Here is a 12,486-nt window from a genome sequence, read left to right as displayed (position 1 = left end):
GGGACGCGTCCATGATACACCAGATACAAGCGTTCTCTGCCTGGTGCCGGGCATTTTATGGTGAAATGCTTGGGAAATAGCTCTTTCACCCCACCTTTAGTCCCTCTCTCTTTTTTTTGTGGGCTCTTGTCCATCGACGTTTCATCATAGCAATCAGTATATCCACTGTCACCCGCGTGCTGACGACATGACCGCCATGTTAAGCCTAACCATAAGTAAATATTGACCTAATTGGACAATATTGGTGTCCAACATGTCCTACTCATCGAGCCAGTTATAATATCCATTAGGTACATCATAACCTTATTGGTTAGTAAATATAGCAAATAAATATAATCATAACCTTAACTAAATATTAACTTCAGTAAATTTTGGGCTGTATCCTGTTATACTTATATAGGGGATTCAAAATATCTAATTCGTTTTATGATGCCTTAATAATTACTGTGTTAAAAGCAGTTAAACATAGTAATGTGACTAGTTAATTATAACATCACCAATCAATCAAAAATTAGGGTCTATGTCCTTTTACTGTGGGGGCCGCAATTTAGAATTCCTCGGACAGAAAAGTTCACAAAAAATTTCGCGCAAACAGTAAAGTTGACGGAAAATTTCACGTCGAAGGAAGGTGGTAGCAGACCCCGAGAAATTGAGAAACGTTATGAATAAGAGCTGTCACTCTTAAAGTCGAATAATGCCTGCTCTATACAGAATGAGAGGCACTGGGGAGTTGGTGCACGACTGAAAATATGACTGATATTCCAAAATTTATTTTCTTTTCTAACGCTTGTGATAAACCAGAGCTGTAAGTGCAGGGTAGCTGAAGCGTTCCGCGATATGCATTTAGCCTTGTCCCCTACATCTACATCTGTCATCTACATCTGCCTACTACATCTCCGGAACACTGCGAACAACCAGTTATGTGAAAGAATAATTGCGTCTAAGCCACATAGAGACCACTGATTAGAGATGGAGAAAAAAATAGTCACCTTTGATTATTATCTTTATTGACACTGTCGTTCGTACTGCATAAGACTGACCAGTGCGTATTAGAGAGACCAATGCGTATAGAGAGAGGTATGCTGACCGCTCACATGAATCAGGACTCGGTAATTCTTCAAACTACAGGTTGGGCGCTATGCGCGATCTAGACCTTGATCTGGCGACGAAAACGCCGCACCGAGTGGGAGGTTAACGCATTTCCCGCTGCTTGGTGTCAAAACTGCGGCCGCAGCATCTCTACAGACTTGGATCCGGCGACACCTTATATCGAGAGGTAAACAAGCACTAAGAGGGGTGTCCTTTCTTATTTCAAAAACGCGTGAAAGCATGCGAACTTACCATTCAATATAACGGCAGTACTGCACGAGGGTTACCTGTAATCCTAAATTCCGCCTTGTCTTTTCGCAGGCACCAGCCGTCTGACGAGGGTCGTCGCAGGCGCTCTGATGGCTTTTGCGCGACGGGTACGGCGCTAGTTCCAGAATCCAGTCTGTGGGTGAGTAGTTTTTAGTATAGCAGCAGGCTTGTATCGGGTGGAGGAAGTATCGAGAATCAAATTTCTGGATTTCGGAATAAGTGGCTGATATACATATTTGTGAAATGAGAGGGGACTATTCTGGCTCAGTCCTTTCGAACCTGACTCGCTGTGCCTGCATGCTCTTTGCGCACCGCGACACTGTTTCCTTTCAACAAACTTTTCAGGCAATGGATAGAGGGTAATGGCATTATTTCTACAGATTAACTCGGTTTTATCCCTCTTCATTCTTTATGAAGTGCTACAAGCTTCCCGCGTTTTGAACAATACACTGAAGGTTCCAGCATAAGTTCAGCCTTTGAATTGGTATACTCTGGGAATTTTTTCGGTAAAGGTTCCACAGAAAGCAAAGTGATATTCATTTTTTAAGCAAGGAGATACATAGACGTGTCTTGCTGCTTATGACTTTTTGCCCCATAAATCGAAGCTCAAAGCGTTGTGAAAACGCAACACCTGACATTAATGACCCTTCTTCATTATACTTGCTGGCGTACATCTCTGGATGAATGTGCCGACTAATGGAGAGTGCTGTTGGTATCTAACGCGCCAATTTTTAACCGCGGTTATCCCCACCATTGCCCTCGCATTCGAATTTTTCCTGTCAGCGCCGCATGAATGGTTAGAGAAAATACTTTGGACGTTCAGGCCAACGTAGCAGGCAGTCAGCCCACCCTGAAAAGAAAATGACCGTCCACATACCCACTAGGTGCGAAATGCGGACGCACGCATGAACTATACCTTTCCTTATGGAGACAAAAGCATGCACGTGCGAATTGCACGCATCCATATCTTATATTACGCGATTCGAAAGCGTGTTATGCCACTGGTGCAGAGCAAGCCAACGTGTACACTGGTACACAGCGCTCGCGTTGCATCGAGGATAAATTGTGACGCTACTCGACGGGCAGTGTGAGAAAGCCTTAAGGTGAGGGGCTTCGTCAAGCAAATGATTGTATGCTTCACCTTTGCAGGGTACTACAGGCGCTACATGCGCTTTGTACTATGAACGTCGCCTTGTCTGCCCTGAGCTTGGTACTGCTCCTGTATATCTGCACCTGGAGTCGCCATGGTGTGAGTGAAAGGCAGCCATCTCAGACTAAAGTACAAGTTTGTCATTCAGACAGCTGCATGACAGACAGTTGCGAATGGTGCGATTAAGTGCTCGTCAGAAGTGACCACTGCTTTCAGACACAATGCGGCGTCCGGGTGTCGCTGACTACCGCAATAGCTTGTTGAAACAAGTGGCGTTGAATAAGCGGCTAGTCCAGGTAGTAAAAACTGAAGAATTGCATTTTTATAGTAAGAAACACAGCAAGATGTGCTGGGGGGAATGGGGGGGGGGATCTGTCGTGTCTTTTATGTACGACCGGAGGACAGAAGAGATTCCATCGCCATATAATGGCTAGTATTTCCGGTTACTGGATTGTATTGCCGCCGGAAAGTTCAAGAGAGATTCAGTGCAATGTTTCTAAAGAAAAAAAAAACCCGTTTCCTACAACATCGCGGGAACACTGCGACCAAGCGGTTAGTGAAAGAATAATTGCGTCTAAGCCACCTAGACACCACAGATTACAGATTACAGACTAAGGGGAAAAAAGTCACCTTTGACTAGAATTCTTATAGTCATTTTCGTTCGCACTGCTTCAGACTGACATTACACCGAGCAGTGTGTATTAGAGAGACCGGTCCGTAGGAGAGAGGGACATGCTGACCGCTCACATGAATCTGGAGTGCAGTGAATCCACAGCCAGTAGGTTGGGTGCTATGTAGGTCTAGACCCTGTTCTGGTCACGGAAACCCTACGCCGGGTAGGTGGTTAACCTCCTGCCTGGTGGATGGTATAATAACCGCACCCTGTGCAGACTTGGATCCAGCGACGCCATCTATCGACAGGTAAACAAGCAATGATACGGGTGTCCTATCATATTCCAAAAGCGCGTGAATGCTTGCGAACTCAGGATTCAGTGTGATTCCAGCACTGCAGTAGAGGTGCCTGTAATCCTAAAACTCCACCTTGTCTTTTCTCAGGCCAGACCCGTTACGCGGTACTCGTCGGAGGCGCTGTGATGGCTTTAAGGCGATGCCTACAGCCGAGTGCCCAGATGGCGCGTCAGTTCCACAGTCCACTTATCGGGTGAGTAGTTCTAATTAAGCAGCCAGCCTTGTACCGGTTGCATCTGTGTTTCCGTGTTTCCGAATAAATTTCTGTGTTTCCGAATAAGTTGTTGGCGCAAATATTTCTGAAATGTCAGAAATACGTCCTGGTTCAGTTCTGGCGATCCTCACTCGTTCCATCTGCACGCTTCTTGCTTACCACGAGGCTGTTTTCTTTGAACAAAATTTTCAGGCAATGGATAGAGGGCAGTGGCATTAGTTCTTAAGCCCAATTCCGTTTTACCCCTCTTCATTCTTTGTGAACTGATACAAGCTAACCGCGTTTAAAACAATGCAGTGAAGGTTCTAGCATGACTTCGGCCTTTGGATTGGTATATTCTAGGCATATTTTCGGTTAGGCTTCCAAGGAAATTCCGCCGAGAAATTAAGAAAAGTAATTTGTGCATTTTAGCAGAGGGATTCAGAAACGAAAGTCGTGCTGCTGACGAAGTTTTTTCCATAAATCGAAGCACCAAGCGTTGCGAAAATGGAAGTCCTTAGATACATGACCCTTTCGTTACACGGTTAAACTTGTAAAATGCTGGCGTGCACTTCTGAATGAACGTGATGACTATTAGATAGCGCTGTTGGTAACTAACGCGCCATTTTTCAACCATGGTTTCGCGGTTACCACCACCACAGCGCTCACATTCTCATTTTTCCTGTGAGCGCCGCATGAATGGTCAGCTAAAATGCATTGGACTTTCCGGCCTTCGTAGCAGGCAGTAAGCCTACTGAGGAAATAAAGAGACCGTCCCTAGACCCATTAGGGGTGCAGTGCAGACACACACATCAACTATATCTTTCCTTATGAAGACCAAAGCACGCACGTGGGAACTTTCCCGCAGCCATATCTCATACGAAACTATTCAAAAAATATTACGCCACCGGTGTAGGACATGCTGACGCTACTTGGCGCTACTAATGACGCATTTAGTGACGCTACTTGTGGCGCTACTCGGCGCCACATGTGGCGCTACTCAGCGGACAGCTGCGCACCGCGTCCGAAAGCCTTGGGGGTGACAGGGGTGCAAAGCTAGCTACTGCGCACAGCTGTTAAACCGGAAGCTTACTCTAACATAAAAACAGACATAGAATGCTATGGCGAAGTAAGCAGCGAAAATGTTCGCTTTCACATATGCATTAGCCTTATTCGTGAAAGTTCAGCAAATATTGTCCGGATCAATTTAATCCTATTCGAGTTCAGTCATTTACTTGAGATGCTCTGCTGATGAGCCACGCCGAGGATAAAGTCCAGCTTTTTGTGTTCATCGCGAAGTTGTACCATCTGTTTGTGTCAGCAGCAAGCGCCACGTAATTTAAAAGTGAAGGGGAAGCAACCCCCGCCTATCACCCAATAAAATGAAAGGAGTGAACCAAGCATTAAAAAAAAACGCTAATTTTCATAGGACGCGCTAGCAGCCGCTGAAATGGAGGGTTTTTTTATATTTCTAGGATTCTGTACGCACATTCTACAGTTGCACTTTCTATATGTACTTGTCTATGTGCAACTCACTACACGTATTTTGTGCACCTCCTCCATTTTGGCTTGAATCACGCAATTTTATAGAGACCCTTAGATTTGTTGGATAGCTAGGTGTATCTTTTTGTATTCTGAGGATATTTGGCAAAATAGCGAACCAGTGTTCGCTACGCAAACCGTATACATTGTTTAAGCGTGGACGTATTGTACTGTTTGTAACGTTATTTGTGCTTCATCATGCAAATGAGTGCATGGTTCACCTTCGCAGGATGTGTCTGGCGCCTCGGATGTGGAACCAAGCTGCGGCATAAGATCGCCTTGTTTGCCCTGAGCTTGGCGGGCTGCTGTACTCCTTCATCCAAGTCCGCATGGTATGAGTGAAAGGGGAGACATCCCCGACTAAAGCTGAAGTTTGTCATTCAGGCAGCTACGTGAGAGGAAGGTGAGGATGGTGCGATTCAGTGCTCGTGAGAAATGAAAACTTTATGCAGAAAGAATACGTCACCGGGTTTCACCGGCTGCCAAAATCAATTGTTCAAACAAGGGCATCGAATAAGTTAATCGTCCAAATGAAGTACTGTGTTTGAAAAGTAGGAAAAGAAAGGTTGGTGGGGGCTGTGAAGTCTGAAGTTATGCACGGCCTGAGTCACTGAAGGACATCAGAAATGCCATCGCCATATGATGTCCAATGTCGTTCCTTATATGATTCTTTTGCCCCCACAAAGTTCAAGAGAAATTCAGCGCAGTACTCCCCAGGGGAAAAAAGTCTTCTGTACAACATCTCAAGAATACTTCGAACAAACAGTAAAACAAAAATTGCATCTAAATCACCTAGAGAGCACTGAACGAATTTCTCCTCCAAAGAAATTCAGCTGCCGCGGCCGGGATCGAACCCGCGTCTTTGGGGCCAGCAGCCGAGCACCATAGCCACTGAGCCACCGCGGCGGCTCTTTTAAGGTGACAATTTCTTCCTCATATCTGCTCAGTGCTCTAAAAAATTGCACCTAAATCACCTAGAGAGCACTGAACAGATATGAGGAAGAAATTGTCACCTTAAAAGAGCCGCCGCGGTGGCTCAGTGGCTATGGTGCTCGGCTGCTGGCCCGAAAGACGCGGGTTCGATCCCGGCCGCGGCGGCTGAATTTCTTTGGAGGAGAAATTCGAGGCCCGTGTATTGTGCGATGTCAGTGCACGTTAAAGAACCCCAGGTGGTGGAAATTTCCGGAGCCCGCCACTACGGCGTCTCTCATAGCCTTAGTCGCTTTGGGACGTTAAACGCCATAAACCTACCAATCTGTCACCTTAAATTATTAGTTTTTATGGACATTGCTGTTAAGACTCTTCAGTATGAATTATTTACGTGCTGCATGGATGTCGGCGTCAGCACTAAAAGGAGATTTTCGCGCGGCAGTACTATTTTAAAGCGCTGGGGAAGTCGAATTTGTACCTGTACACCCCGAGCGGTCTACACTAGAGCGGCCGTTTGGACAAAAACAAAAATTGATAAAGAAATAATTGTCGTTAGCAATGGCCTAACTGCTTTGTCCTTGGCCTGTTACAGTTTACGGTTTATGTGGGCTTAACGCTCCAAAGCAACTCTTCTATCAGGAACGCCACAGAGGACAGCTAAGGAAATTTCGACCACCTGCGGTTCTTTAACCTGCATTGACATCGCACAGCACACGGGCCTCTAGAATTTCACCTACACAAAAATTCGACCGCCACGACCGCGACCGAACCCGCGTCTTTCGGGTCAGCAGCCACCACGGCGTCTACAGTGCTGCACCGATTCGTTTTGATTTATAGAGAAATTAGAGCATTACCTGATTAATAAAAACCCGAGACCAAGCAGTCAATTTTTTCTTCGGTGTTATTTGCGGAGAGTATCTATGGTGCAAAGGACGATAAAGGTGAACCGGACAGGCACTAACAACTCAAGTTCTTAGACCTTCACCATCTGGCCTCCACGCTGTTTCTTTCTCTTCTGTCAAACCAACTACCCAGCAACAACCCACTTGCATTTATTGCCTATTTTGAATGTTTGGTTGCTTTCTTTGCATTGTCAATTCCCCGATGTTCTGTTCATCACTCACTATGATGAAATGTAATGAAAATAAGGTTCCCGGAGTATGAATTTTTAAAAACATTAGCTGAGAAGTGATTTTCCTAATATTGGTATTGCCAAACTGATAACGTTTTCTGGTAGTGCGGCTGCATGTCAAAATCTGCCTCTTGAGCTTTGTGACATTTTTTCCCCGCCGTATGAACACCGACTCGTTCGTCACATTTCAGGGAAAGTCGCTTTGCCAAAAGCTATTTCCGTTCGATCAGGAGGTATTATTTGCAGCAGAAGCTCTTTAAATCACTGTTTAAAGTTGTAGTTTGGCGTCAATAGAGAGAAAGAAGAGCCGAGGAAAGGCACACAAGGGAAGGAGACCAGTCAGCGTGAGCCCTTTAGTTAAAAGGGAAGGTGACCAGGAGCAAGTCGGCATGTGTCTTTTAGTTAACCCCTTAGCCGCTCTACAGCACTTTGCGTTAAGCGGTGACTTGTCACTCCTATGAACGCGCTATATATTCTCCCGCACAGCTAAAGCACAGCGGTATTTTCTGGACGCTGCCCGCAAGCGGGCGACAAGACCACACCGACATGCTGCGGGGAAAATGCAGGTGGATGAACGAGTTTTGCGCGCTTCCCGCAAGCACTCTCGCAGACGCTTTGTTTTTACCTAAAGACTGTGCAAACTGTAGACCACAAATTTTGACCCTTCTGTAGCATAATCGCAATCGTCGTAACGTTATTTTAAACATGAAATGCTTTTAGCCCCCGTTGTCGGCAGTGTGGTGACGTCACGCCGAGACCGAGAGCCATCATCCGGGCACTGAAATCCAGTCATCCGGGCACTGAAATCCAGATATCCGGGCACTGAAATCCAGTCATCCGAGCACTGAAATCCAGTCATCCGGGCACTGAATTCCAGTCATCCGGGCACTGAAATCCAGTCATCCGGGGACTTAAATCCAGTCATCCGGGCACTGAAATCCAGTCATCCGGGCACTGAAATCCACTCATCCGGGCACTGAATTCCAGTCATCCGGGCTCTGAAACGAGAACATCCGGGCACCGTACGAGACTTAGCGAGATTTAACGAGACTCCGTAAGCCCTCCTACGCGACCGGCATGCAAGCGCTGGTTGGTATCCAAACGAGACAAAAAATAACTGCTGCCAGTGCCTTCTCAATGTTTATCAAGATATCAGTGGAGCTGTGTGTTTGATAACACACGGAATTATAATTTCCGATTTCTAATAACGCGTGCAAAAACCACATAAATTGCATGTTGCACTTCGTTGTCGTACGTGATCCGGGGGAGAAGCGCTGCGTTCAAAGGGCAAGGCATCGTGCCGAACGGGTGGTGGCGTTCCTCCCTTCCTTTACGGTGCAGTTCGGCTGTCCACCGAGGTGGCAGAGAATTACTGCGCCATTTCCTTTCCTCAAAAAACCTTGCGTTCAAATGACAAGGCATCGCGCTGAACGGGTGGTGGCGTTCCTCCCTTCCTGTACGGTGCGGTTCGGGTGTCCACCGAGATGACATTAGGCCCGTAAACATTTCATGCTTACTCTACTCTCGGTTACGGGAGAGGCAGAGATTTTTTCCTGGCGTCATTATTGTGCTAATGAAATCGCAAACCAGCTAGCCAGGGCATAAATCGTACGAAAACGCGGGCAATTTTTTAACAACGTTCCGCAACTGTAGTTCGGCCGCCTTGTCAGCGCCGTATCACGGCGCGCAGCGACGAAGCAATGGCGTTTAATCTCGTCGTAGCGCGTTAGTCCTAAAAGATTGGCCATGTGCACATTAGGGCATGCTCTGGTTAATTTTTTTTTGCGATGTCTGCGCATGTTCCCGAGCACGGGTCGCCTAAATTAGTCGGGAGCCTACCACTGCAGTATCATTCGTACCACAAGAGTCGCTTCAGTGCTTCAAACACTTACGAATTAAGTTTTTTTTTTGTAAAACAGCCTGATTTCTAACACCAATGGTCTTCATTTGCAGGCTGGCCAGCCTCGCCACAATTTTTGAGGGAGTCTGCCCGCGGAGCGGATTGGATGGACGAGACTGTGCACATAACAGCACCATCGAAGCCTGCCAGACTCGAGACAGCGTCACAGCCTTCAGCACACTACGATGCACTGTGAGCGACTTTGGAAAATAGAGTCCCATGTGCCCAATTCGACATTCAAATTCAAATTCAGTTTATTTCCGTTCGAAGCGATGCGTTCGGTAATCAGGATAGAAGGGCTCTTCTCACAGAGAATAGTAGTGGCTATCATCACAGCCTTCAGCACACTACGATGCCTTGTGAGCGACTTTTGAGATCCCAGTTCCATATTACCCATTCGACATTCAAATTCAAATTGAGTTTATCTCCGTTCAAAACAATGCGTTCGGTAAACAGGATAGAAGGGCTCTTCTCACAGATAATAATAGTTGCTATTTTACTGACGCGTTTGGAGGTGTGCCTTAAGGAAATTTGAATGGAAGCAAAAATTGAGAGGCCCGTGTACTGTGCAACGTCGGTGCACGTTAAAGAACCCCAGTTGGTCGAAATTTCCAGAGCCCTACACTACGGTGTCCCTCATAACCTGAGTCGCTTTGGGGCGTCAAACCCCATAAACCAAACCAAACCAATTTTGATGCCTGGTTTCGAACTCCAGAAAAGTTTTCAGGGCTCGTCGTGCATTACGTCATTACGGCGGCAATATTTCTCACACAAATTTGTTTATTTACCTTTCTGTTTATTCCGATTCTTGCAGCTCCCGTTGATGGCCTTTTTGTATGGGGGATACGAGAGGAAATTTACCTTGTCATACAGATAACACATTGTAAAAAAGAGGATGAAACGAAAATAAACTACTTCCAATTTGAAAACAAAATGGGAGCTAAAAGAGGGTAAAAACAAAGCAAGCCATGGTAAAAATAAAAATCGCCATATCGATATCCTGGGCAACGCACAGAACAAGAAAACATGTATTATATGGCATGAAAAACTGGTTATACAGAAGGCGCACTGTATCAAACAAAGAAGACAATGACGCATTATTTTGTAAGAACCATGAAGTGCAAATGGCTCGAACACAATTTCACTTGTAGAATTAACTGTGTATTCAGAAATTTCACAAGATAAACGCGTAGAAAAGCAGTTATCGCAAGAAAATTCAAGGCATACTCTTTTGAAAAGATGGCGGGGCTGACTTCTCTTCGGCAGTTTATTCCAATCAGGATCTGTTTGAAAAAAAAAATAGAAGTTTTTAAATATATCCTCAAACTTTTACAGCATGCTTGAAACAAGATGGTATAGAGCTGGCGATCTTTCATATATGTATCTTTTGTAAAACATATCTTGCCTATAACATTGTAAAACAGCTCCAGCCATAGATACTTGAATCTCTTTGTAAGACAGGCAACCATACACTTTGGCACATCTGAGAGGATCATTTTGTAAAGTCATAGTTTGAGGGCAGAAACCGTGTCGCACCCTCCTGAATCTCTTCAAGCTAATAAGTTGCTTCTGTGTCGGGATTCGCAGTCTCACAACCATATTCTAGGATGAGACACCCATTTGTCTAGCGGAGGATTTTTCAATCTAGCCAATACCTGTTTCAAAATGCGTTTTAATGATATCAAAGACGACTACCATTACCAGCAGTATGGTTAAGCTGATCGTTCCAATAAAGATTGTCAGTGAGGGTTCCACATAAGCAGTAATTCATGACAACTAGTATGTTCGTGTCAGTAGAAAGTACTGCTCAGTTAATGGTCGGCTTTTTGTTAATTTTAGTAGATATGTAAAAATTTTCAAAAATTTAATGTCGTGTGCTAGGTACTGCACCATGTTAAGACTTAGGTTAGGCCACGTTGTAGCTGATTGACAGGTGCCACACAGGTGACAGCACGGTAGAGGCAACAGTCCGCGTACGATCTCACCCCCCAAGATACTTCATGAACTATAAGACTGCTAAATGTTAAGAAAAGACGGCACAGAACTGTTGGCACTCTTTCTAGAATAACACGTTGCTTTCTGCTCAAAAGATGCGCTTCGAGCCATTTGAACGGGGAAGGTATAATTTTGAAGGTAGGCAAATTCACCACCAAAAACCATGTGTGCAACCGAGTTAAAGGTTCTTGGAAGTCCAAGAGCGTACAGTCAACCTGGCTATCATTGTTAACTGAGAGTGCTAATTTATGACCAAATTCTATCAGTTGTGTCTCGTAGAAAAGACCCGTTCTTAAGGCGTGTTGCATTTGCCCAAAAAAAGTTGTCTTCTTGGATGAGGGTAGAGCATTCATGTAAATCATGTGTTACATTAATTTGCACAAGACATTCTGAGGAAGATGTCTGTAGTTTATAGTTATTGTTTCGTTTTCCTCTTTTTATGTGGAGCGCGCCGCACAGAAGGCGAAGAGGCACCAGAGAGTGCGACGCAGAAGGAACAGAAAGAATCGCCCCCTGCCGGAGGTCTCCTCCCCTGACCTGTCTTTCTCCGCACTATTTCGGTGGCAACTGGGATGATGCTCAATCGCGCCCAGAACCAAGCGCCGGACTCGGCTGACAGCCTAGTTCCACCACCGGCTGATGAAGCGCACGGTGACATTGGCCACCGCCGCTCTGAGGGCCTCGACACCTTGCGGATGCTGGACGCCGCCTTCCACCGGATAGCGGCGACTGTGTCGACCAGCTGATGGACCTGTTGTTGGACGCTCACTTGGCTGCACACACGCTGGTGTGGCGAAGATCAGCTGCCGTGTGCTCGGATGATGCACGGCGCCACCATCGTTCCGAAAAATATGGAACAACAGATCGTCTAGAATAAAACATGCTCAAAATTTTTCGAAGGAACTTGAACAACACTATCAGCATCTGCTTTCCCTCGAGTGATTTACTTTCCCTTCATTCACACATTAGATAGCAAACTTTCGATATTTTGTTTACTTCGTTACAATGTCACACATGAAACTGTGCACTCTAAGAACTGATACTCTCTATGATAGAGTATACCGGATACTGTACTCTCTCTAGCAGCAGTTTACTCCGCCCAAACTGCCTAAGGAGTGAAACGACTCCTTCGGTAAAGAGTAAAACTGCGAGCGCACTCCCTCTAGGGCCTGAGGGAGTTGGAGGTTGTTTATTTTCTTAGCTTTTGTACTGCAGCGGAGCCATATATATAGTGACCTGTGATTCGCATCTCATGCAAACTAGTGATAAGCAAAAACAACCAAACAAGAAAGTGCGCTGTGCTCCGCCCACAGAGC

The 12,486-nt window shown here is 45.7% G+C and overlaps 1 protein-coding gene across 11 annotated transcripts in view; it reads left to right on the top strand.

Moving 5' to 3' along the window:
• The window catches only part of LOC149324559 (uncharacterized), a 41,332-nt gene extending 29,239 nt beyond the window's left edge, over positions 1 to 12,093 (top strand). For 6 of the 11 annotated variants that reach the window (XM_089565356.1, XM_089565348.1, XM_089565346.1 and 3 more), the window contains 3 exons: positions 1,411 to 1,498; positions 3,566 to 3,671; positions 5,443 to 5,478. Coding sequence is in view for 3 of the 11 variants with exons in the window: in XM_089565350.1 (XP_089421476.1) it covers positions 1,411 to 1,498; positions 2,509 to 2,608; positions 3,566 to 3,671; positions 9,229 to 9,367; positions 11,618 to 11,746 (562 nt within the window). In the remaining 8 variants the exon portion in view is untranslated. Of the gene's footprint in view, positions 1 to 1,410; positions 1,499 to 2,508; positions 2,609 to 3,565; positions 3,672 to 5,442; positions 5,479 to 9,228; positions 9,368 to 11,617 lie in introns of those variants that run through there. The other 5 variants (XM_089565351.1, XM_089565350.1, XM_089565357.1 and 2 more) reach the window with 5 other exon arrangements.
• The last annotated feature ends 393 nt before the right edge of the window (positions 12,094 to 12,486 follow it).

This window comes from Amblyomma mixtum, unplaced genomic scaffold, assembly GCF_055824585.1.
Source record: "Amblyomma mixtum isolate Tamu unplaced genomic scaffold, ASM5582458v1 scaffold_23, whole genome shotgun sequence".
Classification (NCBI taxonomy): Eukaryota; Metazoa; Arthropoda; class Arachnida; order Ixodida; family Ixodidae; genus Amblyomma; species Amblyomma mixtum.
This window is presented reverse-complemented; position numbering and strand designations above follow the sequence as displayed.